The 24,336-nt window shown below is 35.3% G+C and overlaps 1 protein-coding gene across 2 annotated transcripts; it reads right to left on the bottom strand.

Annotated features, from left to right (window-relative positions):
• Positions 1-990: 990 nt before the first annotated feature.
• LOC123883760 lies at positions 991-7,788 on the bottom strand. 2 transcript variants are annotated; one of them, XM_045932650.1, is made up of 12 exons: positions 7,442-7,788; positions 5,206-5,289; positions 4,043-4,140; positions 3,853-3,939; positions 3,600-3,756; positions 3,254-3,463; positions 2,688-2,806; positions 2,392-2,589; positions 2,173-2,263; positions 1,917-2,082; positions 1,478-1,585; positions 991-1,377 (listed from the first exon to the last, which is right to left on the bottom strand). In XM_045932650.1, the coding sequence occupies exons 1-12, from the start codon at positions 7,478-7,480 to the stop codon at positions 1,268-1,270; spliced, it is 1,467 nt and encodes a 488-aa protein (XP_045788606.1). In that variant the 5' UTR covers positions 7,481-7,788; the 3' UTR covers positions 991-1,267. The 2 variants fall into 2 exon arrangements, with proteins under 2 accessions (XP_045788606.1, XP_045788607.1); XM_045932651.1 differs by lacking the exon at positions 5,206-5,289 and having other exon boundaries at positions 7,448-7,788.
• Positions 7,789-24,336: the final 16,548 nt, after the last annotated feature.

Here is a 24,336-nt window from a genome sequence, read left to right as displayed (position 1 = left end):
TCGAAAAATCTGTGGGGCACATTAAGTGGATTCTTCCCACTCAAGCGATTTTTTTTCATTTGTAGGAGTTAAGTATAACATTGACCATCTTCTTAAGGGGCTTCGGGCCAGGATGTAGTAGGTATTGATATTTTATTTATAAAAATTCTTTCAATTAGTTCACGTGAGTTTAGCTCAGTTGGTAAGGACATTGCACTATATGTGCAGGAGTCCGGGTTCGAACTCGAGACACTGCACTTATTCACCTGAAGGTGAATTTTCTAGTCACTAGGCTATTTGACAAAAAAAAAATTCTCTCAATTACTCATGAGTGATTTTGATTTTACGGGAATTAAATGAAGTTATTCATGAGTAATTGAGAGTTTTTTTTTTTTACCAAAAATGCAGACTCTCAATTACTCATGAATAAATTCTCCCTAAAGAATTGAACATTGGAATTGAGTGATTTTGATTTTACTGGAATTAAATGAAGTTATTCATGAATAATTGAAAGAATTGAAAATTGGAATTGAGTGATTTTGATTTTACGGGAATTAAATAAAGTTATTCATGAGTAATTGAGAGTCTTCATTTTTATTAACACTACAATCTTCATTATAATTTTTTTAAAAATTATGTGGAGGTTTCAACTGGGAAAATAAGATGAATGTGTAACTTTGCAAAGATGAAGGATCAAAATACATTCTATGTCAAAGTCTCAAGATATTTTCTCTTCGGGCCCCCCGTGTTTCTTTTATACCCCCTGAATTTCCAATTTTGCCCTTGCAAAAAACTTCGATTTATAGAAACCGAAGTTCTTTTTTTGCCTTGAAAACAAATTTCGGTTTATAAAAACCGAATTTTACTCTGAATTTGTACTAAAAAAAATTCGGTTTCTGCGAACCGAAGTTTTTATCAAGGGCAAAATTGGAATATTTGGGGGTATAAAAGAAACACGGGGGCCCGAAGAGAAAACATCAAGTCTCAAAGATCAAACATCAAAGACTAAAATTATATTTTGGCTAGCCAAAATGGAATCATCGTGCAAAGAGAAACCAGCAATATAATAAAATTTTAATGGCAACCAATGTTGATTGAAAAACATTACACCTCCATATTTGGTCAATCAACATCCTAATTATTTCAAAAATTACAGTAAAATAATAGAAACCAGCTACAAATTGAAACTAATTACATTGAAAACTAAGGACCCTTGTCTCCATCACCAAAAGATTGGAACCCTTCTTACATTTACAAGCTTTAAATAACCCTATCATGTAATTGGTAATCAAACTCTCCTAGAAGAAATATACTTGTTAACCTCTTCCTTCTGCTCTGGCGCATACACAAACCATTTTTCGTCAACTTCAGAAGCATCTTCATCATTGATATTCACATCTGTATTATGATATGTATTAGTAAATTAGTAAACATGTTATAGCCTCAATCTTTTATGGTATCATTCACAAAAATTAAATGAATTTGTTTCAAAAATTACCTTGTAACAAGAAAACATCATCATTATAGCTTCTTAGTTTCCATAATGCCTTGCCATTGTTATCTAAGTACTCACGCTCAATTCTCAATGGCTCACAACATTGGTTCCCTACAATGTTCAAAGAAAAGAAAAATGTCAACCACTATATTCACATAGTTTCTATATTTCTAACTGAGTGTGCATGTACCAAATTAAGTCCAGTTTGGATGATAAGAAAGCAAATGCTCAGTCTATAATTCAATCATAGAAAAACCAAAATTCAAGTTTTTTTCATTTTCCTGTGCTGTTTTTTTACTGTTACAGAAAACTTTTCAAATCTTTTCAACTTAACACAACCACCTAAATACTAATCAGATATTCAGATCGAAGAAATTTATGCATGAATGATGAAGTTGACTTAAAGTTAGAGCAATTGAAAATATCAAATGTCAAAACATACATTTAGGCATTGTGCCCTTTGCCCCAATCAACTCCGCGCGAGCTTCAGCTGCTTCACTTTTAATCTTTGCAAGTAGAGCAGCATGTGCTGAATTTGAGAGGCTATCCTCATTTGATATCACAGGTTTTGCTATCTCATCTTTTAACTTCTGTTTAAGACTTCTTTCCTATAGATACATGAACGCCACAATATGAACACCATGTGACAATTTGTTTGCAGTAGGACATATCTAGAAACAAAAAACAAACCATTTTACCTTTTCCTTAGCTTCAGCAACCTTTGTTTTTGCTGCTTTCTTTTCTTCAGCAAATATTTCATTTTGTTCATCCATATACTTCCTTAGCTTCCTGAACATATCAATCCAAGCACCCAACCACTTAAAAGATTATTATTGAGAAGGCACAGGAATAAAAAACAAATTCAAAAGTTATAAAGATAAGCAAAACAATTTTCTTTTTAAACTTGAAATACTTAAGGTGTGCCCAGAGCTTCATCGCAGATAAAGTTCAGAAGGCTGAGCTTGTTCGACATGTCCAAATCGCAATATCCACTATTGCCTTTTTTAAGCCAATCAACCGGAAAGTCTTTTAGCACAAGATCAGATGCAATAGTTAACTCCTCCAGAACCTTCAGCCATGAATTTTTTCCATCACTTGCAGTTTTGGGTGAAGACCTACACCAAAATGATCCAAAACAAGAACGTTTATTACAAGCATACTATAAAAAATAAATCCCTCGCACCCTTAATTTAACAGCTTGGGATAAACTTACTCAAGTTCTGAATCTATCAAATTTAATAGCTTCGTTTGGAACTCAACCACTAAGGTGTTTTGTCCACTTCGCAAAGCCCTTAAAATAGCTCCGGGTTCTTCTTTCTTGATATCAAGAGCCTAATTAACAAATGTGAGAAAACTTGGTAAACCAAAACTATTTCACCTATAGTAACACCATTATTGTCTAGAGAGTTTAATTTCATTTAAAGGTATAAATAACTGAATTTACAAATTGCAAAATAAATCTATAACATTGATTTTTAGATTACATGATGTTAATAAAATGAAGAGTAGTCCCAATTTTATATCATGACATTTATTAATTTGATCTTAGACTCCAACATCAAGAAGTTAAGTTAGACCTACACTAAACCAAAACGAAACCTAAAAGAAAACATACATTAATTGTTGACTGAATAAACAAGCTATGGTTTGTGACCATCAACAGCATTAAAAGATTTTGTAACAATTGAAATATTCAGTTTGTCAACTATTAGATGCAGCAGTAAATTGCAATTCAAACAAAGATTTCATAATATTCTAATATTCATAATGAAGGCATACCTTTTCAAATATTCTACAGAATTCTAGAAACTGCAAAACATTCCCGACATCTTCTTGTGTGAACTCGATGTCCAGTATTGTTGTCAACTCCATGCAAGTGGGAAAAGGAATTTCTTCCTTAATTTCCCGCTTCACTTTTTTGGATTTCACATGTTCATCCTTTAAAGCATTAATTCCATCAGGTTCCCCTGATAGGCCCGCTACAAGCTCCTGTAGTACAAAACAAATATAAAAGTCAACACATTTTCGCTTCTTCCATCATTAGTCCGAATTGCAGAGAAGAAGAGGCAATGTGTTAACCATTAAACAAAGTTAACTAAAATGGGGAGAAAATCAACCCACGCACCTTTTCTGAAGTATGTTCCTTAATCGGCAAATCAGCTGCATTGTTCAGTTCCAAGCCTTCAGAAGACTCCTTACATAGCATTTCAGAAACAGAGGTAAAACCGAGGGCCTTGGATTTACGAGCTAGTCGACCAGTGGGTTGTTGACCCCTTTGTTTCCTACAAAGTCACTCTTTTTTCAGAACCAACACAAAATGGTAAAAAATGAAAACCACAATACAAAACTCAAAAAAACACATTCAAATCGCAACTTACATGCAGATACTGCAGTTACAAATGCCACGGCATTTAGGACACATCCAGTCACTCAACAGATCTACCTCTTGTGTTATTTCTCCATATCTGAATTCAACACACAATAAATTATTCTAACCCTTGTACTCTTAAATAAAATGGAATAATTCTGAAAATAAAAGTAAATTAAAAATAAAAAGGTGAACCAAACCTATTCTTGAGGCAGCTGTGGCAGAACTTAAGGAGGCAAGGCTTCCCAGCTCCTGGATTCTTACAAGCAGCACAAAAAACATTTCTTTTTTGTCGGCACTTCAATGTGGAAAACCAAGCAAGCAAACACGTTAGCATCAATATGACATTATTAAAATTGGAATCAAAGTCATAGACATATTGTAGCTAGTCAAATTAAACCTCAAAACATTGCCATCCTACAGCCTATCAACAAACTTCTCATTTTTTTTGAAAAAGACTTCTCATTTTTTATATAATTCACATAACTAGTCATATGCCCATGTTCATATTGTCTTCTCTTCAAAATTACCACATCTCAGATTAAAAAACACATGAACAAAAAATCAGATAACAAGAAACACACAGAAAAAGTAAACCTATAAAGAAATTGAGCTAACAACACTTGATGTAAACAAATTACAACACTTTGTTTATGCAAACAAATTATGAACTACTTAGAGTTGAGCTAACAGCATACTCAATGCAAACAAATTACAACACTTGTTTATGCTCACAACACTTCAACCAATTTTAGCTCATTAATTAAACAGCATTAAACCCAATTAATCCAATTCACAAGAAAATCAGAAGATCAGTCTTACTACAAACTCACAAGTTTACTTCCTCAATTCAACGCATTATCTACTACCACATTATCAAACAATGGCAGTTCATTAGAAATTATTCCACAATCTAAACCTATGAAGCTCCGACATAAACATCAAACACGACACTAACAGTAATTTGATCGTGTGGTTCCTACACTCAAAATTTTACTTCCTCGGTTCAATGATCAATACTTCAGAAATTACTCCACAATCTAAACCTATCAAGCACTGAAACAAACACAGACATCGAACTCAATATTGACACATCAACATTGACAATAATTTGAGAAAATAGAATAATCAAATGCAACCACATATGTCAATGTCGTGTCATATAACCTCGAAGAATAAGCTTTATTGAATATATAAATAAACAAATATAATTTATGTACATTAACATGCTATCATCAGAAACCCTAGAAGCTGAATCAATAACATGTTATCATCAGAAACCCCAGAAGCTGAATCAATATCAAATCAAAAAATCAGAAGGAAAAAAAAAAACGAAAAAATCATAGAAGCTTAAAAAATCAACCTGGTGACAACTTGTGCCATTTTCAGGATCATAGATTCTGTTTCTAACAGCACGGGCTCCACATTTGTTGTTCCGATTCAATTTCTGTCCGTTGACATCAACCTCGTTCACATTCAATTGCACCGAAGAAGAACCAATTTCCATTGTTGAGAAGAGAAGAGATTTTAGGGTTTTCAGAGAGAAGAGAATAACAAAATGGGTTTTGAAGTTAAGTGAAAAATTATATGTCAAGAATACGAAAAGAATGGGTTTTTTTTTTAAGGAAAAAAGAATGATTATTCATAAACACTCCTCGGATTAAGCGTGTCTCGGTGTCGGACAGGCGTCAGTGTCAAACACCGACACGACACTGACACTTATAATTACATTGAATTGTGTCATTTTTTCAAATTATCGGTGTCGACGTGTCAGTGTCCGTGCTTCATAGTCTATAAGTCTAAAAAATGGGTTTCAAAATTTCGGTTTCCCTCCTTCTATGATGAGGAGGAGGGAAGGGTGAATATTTTGAAAATTAATATGGATATTTGTCAACAAAATTGAAATTTTTATATAATTTGAAAATGAAAAGTTGTGTCTTTTTGGTTTGGAATAAAAGGAATTTTGTTTACTTTTAATGATTTTATTTTTTGGATTATATGGTAAATATAGATTTTTTATTAGAATGAAAATATAGATTTTTTATTTGTAATATTAATTATATTTAATGATTTTATTTTTTGGATTATATGGTAAATATATAATTTTTATTATAATGAAAATATAGATGTTTCTTTGTAATATTAATTACATAGAACTAGTTCCATAGTGGACTCTGATTAGGGTTTGTAAAACGGATTGAAACGGTTTAATCTAGTTTTTATTTGTGAGGTGGGTTGAGATTTCGAGTCTGCCACCACTAGTTTGTCCATCCCACCTAATCCGCTAAAAAAATGAGACAGAACTGAACAGAGTCGGCCCCAACTATCTGGAAGTCGTGCTCGAATGTTAAAAATGGACACTGATAAAAAAAAATTAAAAAGAATAATCCTTTATTACAGAATGTTATATCTAGTACTGGATTACATGAAATAATCTAAACTATAATTACAACTCAAACATCTCTATTTTATTTATATACAAGATAGTTTACAATTATAAAGATAACTATATCTAAAAGTTTTTCTCCGTGCCAAAGCTTCTGTCAATGATGTACCTGTCTTATCTGAAGAAAAAAATAGTGTGGGTTGAGATAAAATCTCAAACTACCCTCAACCCTTCTAACACGAATACCCGGATTTTCTAACTGCCTATCATCAGATAAAATAGAATAAGATAATTAGTTCAGTTTCTATTCAACAGTAATAAATAAAAGATGAACACACAAGTATTATTATCTTGTCAACTTTACTCTACAAGTCAACTGAGCGTGAGCGTTCTCAGAAGCCTTGCCTATCCAGATGGAAATATCATCGCGGACATCTACTCACCATTCGTATTTCTTTGCACTTGTAAACTTTTCATACTTATGCCTATACCAATTCTAATACTTTCTAGATCGATAAATTATTGATCTCAACATATTTATATTCACAATAATATGTCATTATTCTCTAACCACAAAGGTTCATTCTTATCTTTCCTTTAGTTATAAATTAAAAGGAAACTATGCTCATTGGGGAAAAAGGGTATCTATGAGCATTATTTCCAATTCTCTAATCAATTAACAATTTTCTATTAATAAAATTGATTCTCTTTTCAATTAGTTCTAATGTTTTGAACTAACATTATCTTGTTAAGAACCCACTTGGGGTTGGTATAGTGGTGTTGGCTTGGATCCTTGGAGTATGCTCATCTCAAGGTCTCAGGTTCGATTCCCCCTTGTGCCAATTTCGGTGGGCTAAGTCCATACAGAGCCAAAAAAACTATGGCTTTAAATGGGCCCCGCAAGTGGGCGGTGGGATTGGTCTCCTTGGATTAGTCGGTCCTAAGGCCGGATACCAAGTTTTCAAAAAAAAAAAAATTATCTTGTTAAGTTTCCAAACTAAGGGAACTAATGCTCAATGGGGAAAATTGTCTATGAGCATTATTCTAGTTGCAATCTAATTACTCTTCAACTATGATTAATATTTTAATCGCTTTCCTATAGTTCTATAATTATAAGAATTAATCCTAAGTAAAGAAAACTTAGATTACTACTCTATTGTGCCTCTACTAACATTAAAACCCTAAAAATTACACAAAAATAGCAGTAACGAACCTGCACCTCTTTGGGGTTTGATGGAATGATAACTTTCATGCATCATTTTCTCTGAATCAAATCTCCTCTTGATTTCTACTTGATTCCATCTTCTCCATTTGGTTCCCAATTAAAAACCCTAATTTAATCATGAGTCTTTAGCCCACAACTTCTTCTTCTAACTTCTACATTGAGTCTTCTGATTAATTACCCATTGAAACTCAAAAAACCACATGATTTTGCATGTAAGGCTGTTACAATTGGAATGGAGAAGAGAATGCATTTGAGATGAAGGAGAGTATAGATCGGATTCGGTGTACAGAGAGCCAAATAGGAAGTGAAATGAATTTTCTTTTTCTTTTCCAATTCTAAATTCTAAATTCTAAATTAGGCTTATACGTATATATGCAACTATTTTTTTTTGACAAAGTATATATGCAACTATTTAATGACCTTTTTTTTTTTAACTTTAAATTAAGCTCTTTCAAAAAAAACAAAAAAATTTAAATTTAAAAGAATTTTTTTTTTGTTTACAAATTTAAAAGAATTTTTTTATATTGAAAAAAAAAATAAAGATTTTGATTTTAAAAGAAATTTTTTATATTGAAAAAAATAAAATTTATTTTGTATATTAACGTGTGTCGTTAAGACATATAAATATATGTTATGTCTTTTCTCTATATATATTTAAAGTTTATTTTTTAGAAATGATTTTTTTTTTTGGTGTCAAGTGGGATAGTTGTATTACTAGTTTTTCTGGAGGAAAAACTGAACACTCAAGGTTTGCAATCCCTATAAATGTTCATGGGTTCTCGACATGTGAGATACAATCATCATAACCATTAGTTGATTTAATTCGTTGTGAATGGCTAATCATATGGGATGAAGCACGTATGATGCATAAACAATGTTTTAAAGCCGTTGATTGTACTTTGAAGGATATACTACGAGTAAAAAACTTTTCATTTGGTGGAAAAATATTGGTGGATATTTTCGTCATATTTTTTTGTTATATCAATCCCTTAGGGCATATTGGACCATTACTTACTATGCGACATGGACCGGTATTCCATGGACTAGCGTGGCCCAAGTGATATTGGCGTCCTTGGCCCATCTGGTGACTCCAAAAATTCACATCAATCTCACCCCTTTATGTGAGATCCATTTCAAAATAGTGGAACCCATGTAAAGTTTACTCAATAAGACTATATACAATGGTGGGGTTTAAACCCCAAAACAAGGGTTGACTATCAACAATGGTGGGGTTTAATATTTGGGTTGAATGACGTGGAGGGGAGAGAAGATGAAATTTTTCAACCAGTTTAAAATAGAGAAAAGGGGGAAAGAGAGAAAGTGGGAGAGTGGGAAAGTAATGCGACACGTGGCGCAAGCTGAGAGGCCACCTCTAGCAAGTGTGGTGCACTTGCTCAAGAGGGAGGTGGGTCTTGATTTTTCGTTTTTTTTTTAAATGTGTATATATGTCATATTTTGATTTGGTGCGTATATTTTTATTTATTCTAAATTTCTAATATTTTCAGGGCAATTATTGGATAGCATATTTTTTTCAATTTTTATTTTTAATTCCAAAATTCATAATTTTTAAAACTCTATAAATAGAGGTATGGTTTGATATTCTTTTAACATAAAAAAAAAAACTCATTTTTACACTTCTTTCTCTAGTTTTTCCTTGTGAAATGGATGAAAATAATTCCTCGTTTAACAACCAAAACACAAATAATTATTCATTTCATAGCCAAAGTTCAATCAATTTTCCGGTGAACAACCAACCACAACCTCAGAATCCATCAAATTATGGTTTTGCACCTATGTTTGGTATGTCTTCAATTGTGCCAAACTATCCACCACAATACATATCCATGATGCATTATGGACATCATTCTTCCCTAACAACCCATTATGCTAATCCTCGTTTCTCAAACCAAAATCCAAATGTTCAAATCACTGAAATTCCTGAATTTTCAACTCAAATGACGCTCGGAAACGTGAGTGGTGCTAATGTTTATACTGAAGAAAATGTTGAGGAAATTCGTCCAAGTAAGAAGAAAAATGTCAAATGGACCACTGAGCAAAAATTAGTGCTTCTTAGTGGATGGATTAAATATGGAACAAATAATTGGAAGAAATCAAAAAGGAGAGACATTTTGGGGGAAAATTGCAGAATATTGCAACACACATTGCTCATTTGATACTCCACATAATCACGTTGCGTGTAAAAATCATTATAACTATATCAACACCAAACTTGGTTGATGGAGAGGAGCATATGATGCTGCTAAGCGTATGTAGCAAAGTGGGTGGTCGGAGAATGATGTTCTGGAAAAAGCTCATGTTGTATATGGAGATAATGGAAATAGTAGCTTCAATTTAATGCAAGAATGGCTCAAGGTTCGTGATCAACCAAGATATATGTCTCAAGTTGGTGGAAATACTGGATCAGACATTAGTGGGTCTAAGAGGGCTCGTGAAGGTGATGCTGCTGATTCAAGTCCTGTTGGTTCCATTGCTCGTCCAATGGGAAGGGATGCAGCTAAAAAAAAGGAAAAGGGAAAGGTTCAAGAAGGGGGAAAGCATAAGAGTTTGAAGTAGCAAAGTTTTTCACAAGGAAGGGGGGGTTTGAATTGTGAACCTTTTTAAAATTAAACTTAAGTCACAAAATAAAAGGTTAGTAATAAAATTAATTTTGTGCTCAGTGAGATCGTTCTAAGAATGATCTGTGCTGTGTAAAAACAGATGCAGAAAATAAAAGTTTAAGGGAAAGAAGATAAACACAAAGAGTTATCCTGGTTCACCCCTAATCTTTGGGTTACGTCCAGTCCCCACCACCTGTGAGTTTGTCCACTAGAATCACTTAAATATTATAGATCCAAGACTTACACATTCACCTTGATCTTGACCTAAGATCAACAACTTACCAAAGCTCCTAGAGCTTTGAACTTTCCTAGTCACCTTGACCAAACAACACTCAATCAATAGTCACGTATTGACTTGAGCAATTACAATATAGATGATTTGTTTCTAAGCTTAATTTCAGACTCACTATAAAAGAGAAGCTTAGATGAAAGCACTCTAAAGAGGTTTGTACTCAGATTGTATTACAAAAGAGTGACTTCAAAAGGACTTAGAGCTAAAGAGATTGAATGAAATTTTTATCACTTTAATTGCTTGAAAACTCTTGCTCTTTCCCTTGGACTTGATTGCCTTTTATAGATGCTTGCTTGAGATTGAAGCTTGGCATTCAAGTATATCAGTTAGAGGGCAAAATAGAGCTGTTACTCAGTGCTCTACATGCAGCAGACAACTTCTGCATAATTTGCAGATTCTCTGTTCAGTCTTGGAACAGTCTTGATTTCCATTTGGCTTTGATCCATAAGATCCAAATATGTGTGAGCTGTTACCAAGTACATATGAGTTGTTTCTTACTTCCTTCCACTGTCATGTATCAGATATAGCCGTTTGGATGCTCAGAAAAGGACTCATGACAGTTGGAAATGGTTTTGAAAAACTGTGTGCAGGATCAGTCTTGCATTAGTCTTGAAACAGTCTTGACTGCACCAGCAAATGAGATGAACCTTCATCCTTCCTTCCTTGTGGTGTGCAGCTGTTAAATAGCTCTAAGGGCTGATCAGTAGTAGCCTTAGCTTGAGAATAAAACCAGCTGGAATAGTACATGAGCATATGAGACAAAAAGTACTTCTATGACACCACATTGAAGAATGTTCCATTTGTGTACTTTGCATAAGTACAATACAACTCATAGTTCAAATCTGGTTGTTCCATTGTGATTGGTCTATGATATTATATCAGATATATTCATTGGTTGGCCAATACCACAATTGATCAAGCTCACGGTTTTCTTCATGATATATGACTAGGAAAGCATATACTTAAATTCCATCACATGTTGTTGATCCCAAAAGAGATTATCTCCTGTAGTGATTTGGTCCAAAAATCAATTGTAAAGTGCTTATTTGTTTTGTTCTTAGTTGACTTGAAAAACCAGAAAGCACTTATTCCAAAACGTGCTTATAGGCAAAACTGCAGTCTGTCTGCTATGAATGTTCTCAGAATGGTCTTGAAACAGCTTTGCAGGATTTTTACTTTGCAAGTAGTTTGTTAGAATCTATTTAATCTTATGCCACTCAAAAGCACTTGTTAGATAACAAAATGATCAGAATCATTTAAAATATAATTAAAGATGTTTGTAATCTTTAAAACATCAAAAGTGGATTTTGCCTCAACAATCTCCCCCTTTTTGATGATGACAAACTTCTTTAATTTAGATTTTAAAAATGATTTCTGATTTAATCAAATGATGAAAGCACTAGTGTTTTTATCAAAAAGCTCCCCCTCAATTTATGCATTCAATTTCAAATTATCAAGATAAAATTGAGCTAGATAAAAAAAATCTGAATCATAACACATACTTAATCATTTAAACTTTAAATAAGCATTACAAATCATGTGTTCAGCAGGATTAGGATCAAAAGATGATTCAGAGCAACAAAGATCAGATACCTAAGACTTAGATTACATAATGCCAGAAGTTCTATCCTAAGATTAAAACTTCCTACAATATCTAGTCATCAAAAGTTCCAAATTAAACACAGTATAATAAGCAAACACAATACATGGAGGGACTGCAAAGTTTTAGGGAGACACAGTAGGGCTGGAAGCATCAGAGGATGGATCATTTTCTGGCTGAGGAAACTCAGGAATGTGTGGAGGAGGATTAGCTGGAGGATGAGGAATATTGAGAAGAGGGCAAACATGGTCACAGAGCCAGTTGCGATAATTTTGTTGTTCAAGCATGATATGCATAAGCAGATTGTTCTGCTGCATCATGGCTTCCAAAATCTTGGTGGTTTCTCTTTTGGTTTTGGAAACATCCTTTTCCATTTTGGTTCTCTTAGGTCTGGTGCTAGGACCAGCAGCAGCAGGATTATCAGTATGTGGAGTAGAATCTTCAATGTTTTGACCAGAGGAGCAAAAGGATTTTAGTGAGCCAAAGTGTGGTGGAAAGGAGGGTAATGAATTACCAGCAGAGTACAAGGGAATTTGAAGTTGGGAAGGTTCAGGACTCAGAATTTTAAGCAAGCTCTTAAGAAAATCAGAGCTGGATTGAGAATCATAGTATGGTGGAGAGAATAGGGCTTTGTTGGTGAACCTTGGATTGATGGACAATCCTTCAAGGACATGTGCAGCATTTTGGGAGAGGGTAGGTTGGATGTTTAACCCAAAGCTTGAGTCAAAACCAAGTGAGACATCAAGATCAACAAATGGAACATAAATTGTTGGAGTGGGTTCCAAGCTTTGATTTGCAGAGGGAGCAAGGTTGAGAACGTTCTCAGACTGTTCTGCAATACCAGTAGCAGATAAATTTTTGTCAGCTTCAAAAACTTCTCTCTTTCTTTTCTCACCTACAGTAGGTACATCAGCTGCTTTCTTCATTTGAGACAGGTTTTTCAAATCAAATACTTTAGAGTTGTTAAAACTCTTTTCCTTCTTGAGCTCTACTTTGCATTCTCTAAAGACCTTAGTCAGATGCATTCCATAAGGTAGTGTAATTTTCTTAGAACCAGAGGATGCAACTTCTATCATGTTGTGAATGATAACATAGGGTAGGTTCAACTTTTTCCTAGTTCCCAGATGATGCATGATCATTAAATCTCCATCATAAACTTTCTCTCGTGTACCTATTCTTGGAAAGATATGGTTTTGGACCATATTGAATAACACTTTGTATTCAGTTTTTAGGTAAGAAGCAGGTGGTTGAGGTAGTTTTTCCCCTTCAGCAACAAACATTTCCTGAATTAAATCCTCCTTATTAACTTGAGCTTCAGAGTACCAAGTGTCTCCAATCAACTTGGCTCCATCAATGGGTAGATTGAGATACTTTCCTAAGATCTCAGGGGTTATATTGATTTCAACATTCATAAGGGTTGACTTAATTTGATCATTCTCAGGATCAACTTTGGCATTGAAATAGAAAGCTTGAACTACTCTAGGGTATACAGTTTCTCTCATTCTAAACAGGTGAGTCCAACCCTGTGATTCAGTAAGCTTCATCACATCAATACCCCCACTAGCTAGGTTTGCAAAGTCATAGTATCTACAGCTAGGGACAGGTTTCATATTCCAGAATAAATCAAAGTCTTCTCTTTCAGAGTAATGAATGAGAGGAATTACCATATTTTTAGGCAGTAGTTGGGTTAGGGTTGGTTCTTCAATTTCTGGAGATTTTCCTTTTTCTCCATCAACTCCTGGGTTCTTCTCAGCTTCTTCTTCTTCAGAGCTTGAAGTTTTTCCTTTTTCAGCAACATATTTCTCCAAATGATCAAGGAAAGATTTGCTTGGAGTTCTTAATTTGATAGGAGCAGATTTGGTGGTTTGAGTTGATTTGGTAGGTTCAATAATTTGGGATAGAGGTTTGGTGTGACGAGTGAGAGAGGTGGTTTCCAATTCTTCAGAGTCACTATCATTTACTTCATAAATGGTGTTGTCTATGACAGGTTTCTTAGTTCCACTACCAGATAACAGTATAGCTGATCTTCTTACTTGAGGAATTTTGGTTGATTTGGATTTGGATTTTGTGTAAACGATGAAGGGTTTTGGAACAGGATTAGAGGATTGAGGAATTGATTTTGACACATCTTCCTGAGAGAGTTTCATGATTGTTTCAGCAATAATCTTCTCAGTGTTTCCTAATTCCACTGAGGAATTTGTTGGATTTTGTTGGTTAATCTCCGTATCAGAGTTGGGAGCGGTTGTGAATCGTTCAGAGATGGTTTCAGAGATTGGAGAAGGTGGTGGAACAGGTGGTAGTGATGGTGATTCATTTTCAGCAGTTGGTGGAGGAATGGGAGCAGGGAGTCGTCCGGTGTTTTTTGTTCTAGCCATTTTAGTTTTTTGCGAGAGAATGAAGGAGAAAACTGTTGAAGGAAGTGGATGAGTGATGGAGGAACGGTTACTGAGTATGATTTTAAGGAGAGGAAGATAAGAGGGAGAGAGATTGCCTTGAGAAAGCTAAAAGAGGAGTAGGTGTACTTGAGTACACTATTTGTCTTGGAACTCTAAGTAAAACCTAACTAGCTTCTTACACTAATTGTACTGACTACTTAATTAATACAGTAAATTAAATCATGTAGGGAGTACAATCGGTTTTCTTAAGCCTATTATCTTCAAATATTTAATTTCAATTAAAAAATGAGCAAGTGTTTTTTAGACCTAAAACAAAGAACGTTCTAAGACTGTTCTTTAAACATGATTTTTTATTATGTTTAATTTTTCTTTAATAAAATTAAAACGTTCTTCTACTAATGGTTTAGTGAAAATATCTGCTAATTGATTTTCAGTGTCCACAAAGGTTAATTCAACTTCCTTTTTATTAACATGATCTCTAATGAAATGGTGTTTTATTTCAATATGTTTTGATCTTGAATGCTGAATAGGGTTTTTTGATAAATTGATAGCACTAGTATTATCACATAAAATTTTAATATTTGTGTACCTTAATGAGAAGTCTTCAAGTTGGTTTTTGATCCAAATCACTTGAGAGCAACAATTTGCAGCAGACACATATTCTGCTTCAGTTGTTGAAAGTGCTATGGTATTTTGTTTTCTGCAACACCAACTTACAAGTGCTTCTCCAAGAAATTGACATGCTCCACTTGTGCTTTTTCTTTCCAATTTATCCCCAGCATAGTCAGCATCACAATATGCTATGAGATCAAAATGTAAACCCTTTTTGTACCACAGACCAGTATCTGGTGTTCCCACCAAGTATCTAAAAATTCTCTTGACAGCAGTGAGATGTGATTCTTTTGGAGATGATTGAAACCTTGCACATAATCCTACTGAGAAGACAATGTCTGGTCTGCTTGCAGTCAAATAAAGGAGTGATCCAATCATTCCTCTATATTCCTTTTCAGATACATCATTTCCTTTTTCATCTTTGTCTAGACTAGTTGATGGATGCATTGGTGTAGGCATAATTTTAGCCTCATTCATCTTAAACTTTTTGAGGAGATCTTTGACATATTTTTCTTGACTTATAAAGATTCCTTCTTCAAGTTGTTTGATTTGAAGACCCAAAAAGAATCTAAGTTCTCCCATCATACTCATCTCAAATTCACTTTGCATGAGGGTTGAGAATTCTTCACACATTGTTTCATTTGTAGCTCCAAAGATGATATCATCAACATAAACTTGAACTACTAACAGATCCTTTTTGTTTTCCTTTCTAAAAAGAGTGGTATCTATTTTTCCTCTAGAAAAACCATTGTTTAAAAGGAATGTGCTTAATCTTTCATACCATGCTCTTGGAGCTTGCTTAAGCCCATAAAGAGCTTTAGTTAGTTTAAAAACATGATCTGGTCTATGTTGGTCAATAAAACCAGGTGGTTGATGAACATAGACTTCTTCATTTAAAAATCCATTTAGAAAGGCACTTTTGACATCCATTTGAAAAAGTTTTAAACATTTATGAGATGCATATGCAAGTAGTATTCTAATTGCTTCTAACCTGGCCACTGGTGCAAAAGTTTCATCATAGTCAATACCTTCTTGTTGATTATATCCTTGAGCCACAAGTCTTGTCTTGTTTCTTATAACTTTTCCTTCTTCATCAAGTTTATTCCTAAAAACCCATTTAGTACCAATGATTAAACTCTCTTGAGGTTTAGGTACTAGCTTCCAAACTTCATTTTTTTCAAATTGCAGAAGCTCTTCTTTCATAACTTCAATCCATGATTCATCTATGATTGCTTCATTTATGGATTTTGGTTCAATTTGAGAAATCATAGCTAAATTATTTTCTTTGTTTTGAGAAGCTCTTCTTGTTCTTACACCATCTGATGTACTCCCAATGATTTGATCTTGTGGATGATAATTTACCATTTTCCATGTTCTTGGAGGAGCTTGTGAGGATTCTTCTAGTTCATCAGTTTTCTTTTTCTGATTTGTAGTTTCTTCTTCCTCATCAGCAATTATAGTTGTTTGTTCTTCAAACTCATCAAACTTTACATGCATACTTTCTTCTATGGTTTGAATTCTCAAGTTATAGATTCTATATGCTTTAGAAGTTAAAGAATATCCTAAGAATATTCCTTTGTCTGATTTTGAATCAAACTTTCCCAGATTATCTCTAATGTTAAGAATGTAACAGTAACAACCAAAGATATGAAAATATGATATGTTAGGTTTTTTGTTCTTCCAGATTTCATAAGGTGTTTTATTCAAAACTTTCCTAATAGTTACTCTATTCAGAATATAGCAAGTAGTGTTTATGGCTTCAGCCCAAAAATACTTTTCCACATTTGATTCATTTATCATAGTTCTTGCCATTTCCTGTAAAGTTCTATTTTTTCTTTCTACAACTCCGTTTTGTTGTGGAGTTCTAGGACAAGAAAAATTATGAGAGATACCATTTTCATTAAAAAATGTTTCAAACAAAGTATTTTCAAATTCACCTCCATGATCACTTCTTATGGAGATAATTTTTGTTTCTCTTTCATTTTGAACTTTTAAGCAAAAATTTTTGAAAGCTTCAAAAGAGTCATCTTTATGTTTTAAAAATAACACCCATGTAAATCTGGAATAATCATCTACAATAACAAAACCATAATTCTTACCTCCAAGACTTGTGGTTCTGACTGGTCCAAATAAGTCTATGTGAAGTAGTTCAAGAGGTCTTTTGGTTGAAATAAATTCTTTTAGTTTAAAACTACTTTTTACCTGTTTTCCTCTTGCACATGATTCACATAACTTATCATTATCAAAGCTTATCTTTGGTAATCCTCTTACTAGATCAAGTTTAGAAAGTTTTGAAATGGTTTTCATACTTATATGTCCTGCCCTTTTGTGCCAAATCCACTTGTCTTTTTCAAGAGACACAAAGCATGATTCATCAGGGAGTTCATCTAAGTATATGATATAAACATTTTTCTTTCTTGATCCATTGAAAAGAATTTTGTCAGAAGATGAGTGTTTGATTTTGAAATTCTGGTATCACTAGAATGATGTTGCCTAAGATGTCCCAACAACTGCTTTATGATTAACGTTGTTTCTATTGTTGGCACATCTTATATAACATATAAAAAACTGACAGAAAATAAATAAATGACACAAGTAATTGTTAACCCAGTTCAGCCAACTGCCTACTCTGGGGGATACCAATCCAGGAAGGAAATCCACTAATAGCTCTAGTTACTAAGACCTCCAGCAAACCCTAGGATTTACGTCTTACACTAAGACCTCCAGCAAACCCCTAGTTTACGCCTTATAACCTCGACACTACTCATGCAACTTCTGCCTAGGAACTCCTAGACATGAGATCCCATCTCACTTCCACTCACACAACACAACCTGTGTTGATTATACAATGTTAGGAATGATGTGGCGACAACTTGCCAAGACAACACTTCACTTTTGCTTAAAAGCTTCAAGTGAATCACACACGGTAAACTCCGTACTTCAAAGCTTAGGAGTAACCTTAAAATAATAAACTTACTTCTTAACTCGTGTTATAGAATCCACAAGCAAGAATTACAATCAAACAATAAAAGACTCAACAAAGACTCAATATGTGAACGAATATTTTTCAATGAGATACTTAGTCTTGAGCTTGGTCTTCGTATATATAATGATTAGGCACGCTCCTCTTTCTTCACAAATGCTCAGACGCTCCTTGAGAATCATAAAGGATGATCTGATACTTTTTCAATTTTCATTAAGGATATATCAAGACTTTCCAAAAGTGTTTAAAGGACTTTATAAGATAGGATAAGTCATCCAGCTATTCCATTAAGTTTGTCTTATCCTTAAAGCTCCTGATCAGATCAAATCTCCATTAAGCGTGCTCTTTAAGTGGATTTCCATATATAGCAGATGCTCTCATAAATGCGCGAGATTTTCTTGAATAAATATGATGTTGTAACATGTTTTCCAACATCTTGTTAGTATATTTGTTTTAGCAAAATTAAGCCAATTCAAATATCCAACAATCTCCCCCTTTGGCAATTTTTGGCTAAAACAATTTCAGGCCATTACCCTTGAGAGATTAAGAAGCGCAATCCTTCAAATCACCATGGTCACACAAAAGAAGGAATGTTAGAGCATCATTTAAACAAAATTTCACATAAGTGAAAAATATATGCATCAGAGGCAGCAGCAGCGGAGTTATCATCAAATAGCCTCGAGCAAGCAAAATAAAACGTGGTTTTAGAGCAAATGATTAATCATATCATATGTCATATGTCATCAAAGTTGTTGTGACATATGGGAGCACATCTTCTAGCACATGTTCGTCCGATCAGGGCAGCATCCATTCAGCAGCAAACTCCCCCTGAATTCATCAGCTTGTGCATCATCTCAGGGTAAAATTTTTACTCCCCCTGAATACTTGCTTACTGCTACTCCCCCTTTTTAGCCACAACATGTGCCAAAATAGGAAAGTAAAATATCCAAAGTGCAGAATTTAAAGTACAGACCATGCACTTAGAAGGTGCTAAATCCAAGGCACAAAACACCCACAAACCAAATAACAAAGTTCAGTAAAACATAAAAAGATTACAAAATCATTCATCATCACTGCTATCAGAAGCTTCATCCGCATCTGTAGCAGTATCATATCCTTCATCCTCATCTGCATTGTTTTGTTCACCTGCAGCAGCCACATTTGCACTAGCTTTGACAGGGACCTCATCAGCTTCCAAGCCTTCAATCATCCGCAAGAACACTTTCTTCCTTTCCTCAAGCTCAGACTGCTGTTTATCTATCTCCTGACATTGAACCTTTAAACCAGCAATGATCTCCTTTTTGGTCATAACATCAGCTCCAGCAGCAGATGTTCCAACATGGTCAGTAACATTATGATTACCAAAAAGCTTATGATGAAAAGTAAAACCAGATTCCCTCTTCTTAGGTGTGTCAGTCACAACTTTGATGTCTGGATATTGGGCCAAGATAATTCCACATAGCAAAGATGGAAATGCTATTGACATCTTCACAGCAGTTGATCTAATATGCTTAATGGTTTGGTCAAAAATAAAGGTTCCATAGTCATAGTCAAATTTGGTTCCTACAGCATATATAAATCTACCCAGGTTTGTAGCAACATTGGTTGCATGCTTGGTTGGCACCCAATTTGTTGACCCTATCCTATTGAGGATGGCATACTTGACATTTAACTTACTAGTGGGTATCAGCTTCTTTGTGGGCCAGACCTTAACCTTACCAGCAGTTATCTCAGCACTTACAACATCATTGGCAACCTCTAATTCAGCCTTAGGTTCTACAGATCTTCCTAAGTAATTATTGATCACAACAGGAGAAAAATTGATACATTTACCTCTGACAAAAACTTTGTGGTAGTCCTTGCTCAGTGGATTATCACATTCTTCAGGGATGTTTACAAGAAACTCTTTCACCAGCAGCTCATAGCAGGGACTGAAGTCACAGACTGTCTTCATCAGACCAGCTTCCTTGATGTAGTCAAAGATGTCTTGACATTTGAGAGCATCTTTGGTCAGTTCCCTTTCAACAGCCAATCTCCTTTGGTAAATATAGTCCCATCTCAGTGCAAAGGCAGCACGATGGAAAGATATGTTATCACATGGGGCTTCTTCAACACCTTGAGGAGCCTTCTTCACAGTAGCTTTCTTAGGGTTGGCAGATGAGATGTTAGCAACATCATAGTCTGAGTCACTAGATGACTCCTTCTTTCTCTTCAGGGTTTCCTTCTTCTTGCTGGGAGGAGAGAGAACTTTGCTCCAACCTTTGACTGGTCCAACACCTTTTGTTTTGACTCTTGGTGTAGAAGTCTTGGTTGCAGTGGGCACAGGCTTCCCTGTACAGCTTCTTAATCTCTTAGTTATACCACCAGTTGATTTTTCAGCAGTCTTGGTGGTGACATAATCATCAACATCAACAACATCTTTCTCTTTTTCTTTCTCAGGTTCTACAGATTTGTCAGCTTCAACCTCTGGTTCTTCTGTGGGTATGGACTGGTTGCTTTCTTCAGACTGAGTGTCCCCTTCATTATCAGAAGTACCCTCATCAGCAGTTCCAGTTTCTTCATCTGTGGACTCAGATGTTGTGTCAGTTGTCTCAACATCTTTTTCAGTAGCAGCTTTCACAGGTTCTTCCTCAACAGTTTCATCACCTTCATTCTCATTCAAGGATGTCCCAACATCTTGCATGACAACCTCTTCAGTAACAACAGGGGTTGATTTTTCAGCCACCATCTCAGCAATTGTTGGTGATTTATTAGCAGTTTCTGTTTCAACCTCTGTAGGAGTGTCTTCTATCTCAGTTTCAACAGGCATAGAATTAAGATCTCTCTTTTCAGCTTCAGATCCCAATTTTTCTTGACTAGGGTTACCAGTTGTTGAGATAATTGTTTCAACAACTTCAGACACAGATTTAGGGTTCTGAGATCCTACTTCAGTTGTTTTCTCGGATGTGTTAACATTCGACTCAAAAACCAAATCAGACATAGAGAGAGCAAACTTAGATTTATAATCCCTTCTATTCCTTTTAGAAGTTCCTTTCTCAGATTTATTATCAGATGGAGAGATAGCATCACTTACTTTTGAAGTTTTCTTCTTTTCAACCGATTTTCCCTTCCCTTTCTTCTCAGCAACACATGATTGAACTTTGGGTTTGGAAGCACGAACAGTTGTAACCGGTACAGCATCCTTGATGATTTTTGAGGGTTCGATCTTTGCTTTTGATCGAGTAGAACGACCGGACATTGTAGTTTGTGATGATTCAGACATGTTTGGACGATGATTTTTGAAGGTTGAGAAGATGGATAGATGGATTTTGATGAGAGAAGTGTGAGAATAGGGTTTGCAGACAAAGACTAGAATTTAGAAGAAAAGTAATTGAATGCGTGTGATGATATATTTAAGGGAAGTTTGTAATGATTTCCCTAAATTAGCGTGCATTGATTGATGGGAGAGAAAACGGTTTCCTTTTGCACGCCACAACTGCAGTAACTGCTATGCTTCTTCATGCAGGCAAATTCCCAATTTGCCCCTTAAAAATTCAAATTGATTAGCATCAAGCGCCTTTGTAAAAATGTCAGCTAGCTGTTCACTTGTACCAATGTGCTTGAGTTCCACACAATTTTCTTCAACAAGGTCTCTGATGAAATGATGCCTGATGTCTATGTGTTTGGTTCTTGAGTGTTGAACTGGATTCTTTGATATATTGATTGCACTCAAGTTGTCACAATATAATGTCATGACATCTTGGTCGACATTATATTCTTTCAGCATCTGTTTCATCCACATCAGCTGGGAACAACTGCTTCCTGCAGCTATGTATTCAGCCTCTGCAGTAGATAGAGACACACAATTCTGCTTCTTGCTGAACCATGAGATTAAATTATCACCCAAAAAGAAGCAACCGCCTGAAGTGCTCTTTCTATCATCAGCACTTCCTGCCCAATCTGCATCACAATACCCTACCAAAGTTGAATTCTTTGTCTGGGAGTACAGAATCCCATAATCACTGGTGCCCTTTATATACTTCAGAATCCTTTTGAATTGTACAAGATGGCTCATCTTTGGCTTGGCTTGATATCTTGCACAAACACCCACAGCAAAGGTGATGTCTGGTCTACTGGCTGTAAGGTACAATAGACTGCCAATCATGCTCCTGTATAGGCTTTGATCAACATCAATGCCATTTTTATCTTTGGTTAGCTTTAGATGAGTAGCAGCTGTTGTTCTTTTGTGTGCTGCAGTGTCCATTCCAAACTTCTTGATCATATTCTTCGCATACTTGCTTTGAGAGACAAATATGGTGTCTTCCATTTGTTTTACTTGCAGACCAAGGAAGTATGTTAGCTCACCTACTAAACTCATTTCAAACTCTGATTGCATCTGTTGTACAAAATGTTGCACCATCTTTTCAGACATTCCACCAAATACTATGTCATCAACATAAATCTGGGCAATCATCAACTTCTCTTCCTATTCTTTGACAAACAAGGTCTTGTCATGGCCTCCTTTTCTATATACTTGACTAACAAGGAAATTCGTCAGCCTCTCATACCAAGCCCTTGGAGCTTGTTTCAGTCCATAAAGCGCCTTCTTCAGCTTGTACACATGATCAGGATTGGCAGGATCTACAAAACCTTTTGGCTGCTCCACATAAACCTCTTCATGCAAGTACCCATTTAGAAAGGCACTCTTGACATCCATTTGGTACAGCTTAAATTTGAAGATGCATGCTATACCAAGGAGTAGCCTAATAGATTCTAGTCTTGCTACAGGCGCAAATGTTTCATCAAAATCAAGTCCTTCAACCTGAGTGTACCCTTGAGCCACTAACCTTGCCTTGTTTCTTGTTACAACACCATTTTCATCTGACTTGTTCTTGTACACCCATTTTGTGCCTATGACATTAACACCATTGGGTCTAGGAACAAGATCCCACACATCACTTCTTCTAAACTGAGTTAATTCATCTTGCATGGCTTCTATCCAGAACTCATCAGTGAGAGCCTCTTTTACATTTTTAGGCTCAACCTTTGAGACAAAACATGAATTAGTAACTACTTCATTTGTCCTTCTTGTAGCAATTCCCTGGTTAGGATTTCCTATGATGAGATCCTTGGGATGGTTCTTCTGTATTCTTATTGAAGGAACTTTACTCACAGGTCGAGGTGTAGGAATGGTTGATTCATCATCTGAATCTGATTCCTTTTCTGCTACAGCTTCTTCAGATGTTGGCAAAGTTGTTGCAACATCTTCTTCAGTATCAGATGTTTTAGCAGGTGTTAGATCATCTATCACAACATTGATAGATTCAACTATTACCTTAGTTCTCTGGTTGTAAACTCTGTAGGCCCTGCTGTTTGTTGAGTACCCAAGAAACAAACCTTCTTCACTTTTAGGATCCATTTTTCTTCTGTGCTCTCTATCAGATAGGATATAGCACTTACTTCCAAACACATGAAAGTGTTTGACAGTTGGTTTTCTGCCTTTCCACAGTTCATATAGTGTAGTAGAAGTTCCAGTTCTGAGTGTGACACGATTGTGAATATAACAGGCAGTATGCATGGCCTCAGCCCAGAATTGATATGGAAGATGTTTTGCATGCAACATCACTCTGGCTGACTCTTGTATTGTCCTGTTCTTCCTCTCAACAACACCATTTTGTTGAGGTGTGATTGGAGCTGAGAATTCATGCTTGATTCCTTCAGAGATGCAGAATTCAAGAAAGCTTGCATTCTCAAACTCTTTACCATGATCACTTCGTATCCTTACAATAGCAGAATTCTTTTCTCTTTGGAGTTGAAGACAAAGTTCTTTGAATGCATCAAAACTTTCAGATTTGTCTTTTAGAAATTCAATCCATGTGAACCTTGAAAAATCATCTACCATGACGAACGCGTACCTTTTTCCTCCAAGGCTCTCCACTTGCATTGGCCCCATCAGGTCTATGTGCAGCAATTCTAGTACCCTTGTTGTGGTAAGATGTTGCAACTTTGGATGCGACATCTTTGTCTGCTTCCCTATTTGACATTCTCCACATATACTTCCTTCCTCTATTTTGAGCTTTGGAAGTCCTCTGATAGCCTCTTTAGCTATTGCCTTCTTCATGCCTTTGAGGTGCAGGTGGCCAAGTTTTTGGTGCCACAACTTTACCTCATCTTCTTTGCTAATAAGACATGTTGGTACATCTTCTTCTTTAGGGATCCAGAGGTAGCAGTTGTCTCTTGACCTTACTCCTTTCATCAACAGCTCTCCTTGCTCATTTGTAACTAGGCATTCAACTTTTGTGAAGTTAACTTTCATGCCTTGATCACAAAGTTGGCTTATGCTGATTAGATTTGCTTTAAGACCTTTTACAAGCAGCACATTATCTAGCTTTGGTAAGCCCTG

This window comes from Trifolium pratense, linkage group LG5 (genome assembly GCF_020283565.1).
Source record: "Trifolium pratense cultivar HEN17-A07 linkage group LG5, ARS_RC_1.1, whole genome shotgun sequence".
In the NCBI taxonomy this organism is placed as follows: Eukaryota; Viridiplantae; Streptophyta; class Magnoliopsida; order Fabales; family Fabaceae; genus Trifolium; species Trifolium pratense.
Note: the sequence above shows the minus strand (reverse complement) of the source record. Positions and strands in the feature narration are given on the sequence as shown.

What these genes read in the sequence shown, in the direction of transcription:
- LOC123883760 (XM_045932650.1), bottom strand. Translation starts at nt 7,480, where the DNA reads ATGAAAGTTATCATTCCATCAAACCCCAAAGAGGTGCAG. An exon ending in ATGGCACAAGTTGTCACCAG is followed by an intron (nt 4,141 to 5,205) that starts GTTGATTTTTTA and finishes TCCACATTGAAG; the next exon opens with TGCCGACAAAAAAGAAATGT. An exon ending in AAAGGGCACAATGCCTAAAT is followed by an intron (nt 1,586 to 1,916) that starts GTATGTTTTGAC and finishes TGAACATTGTAG; the next exon opens with GGAACCAATGTTGTGAGCCA.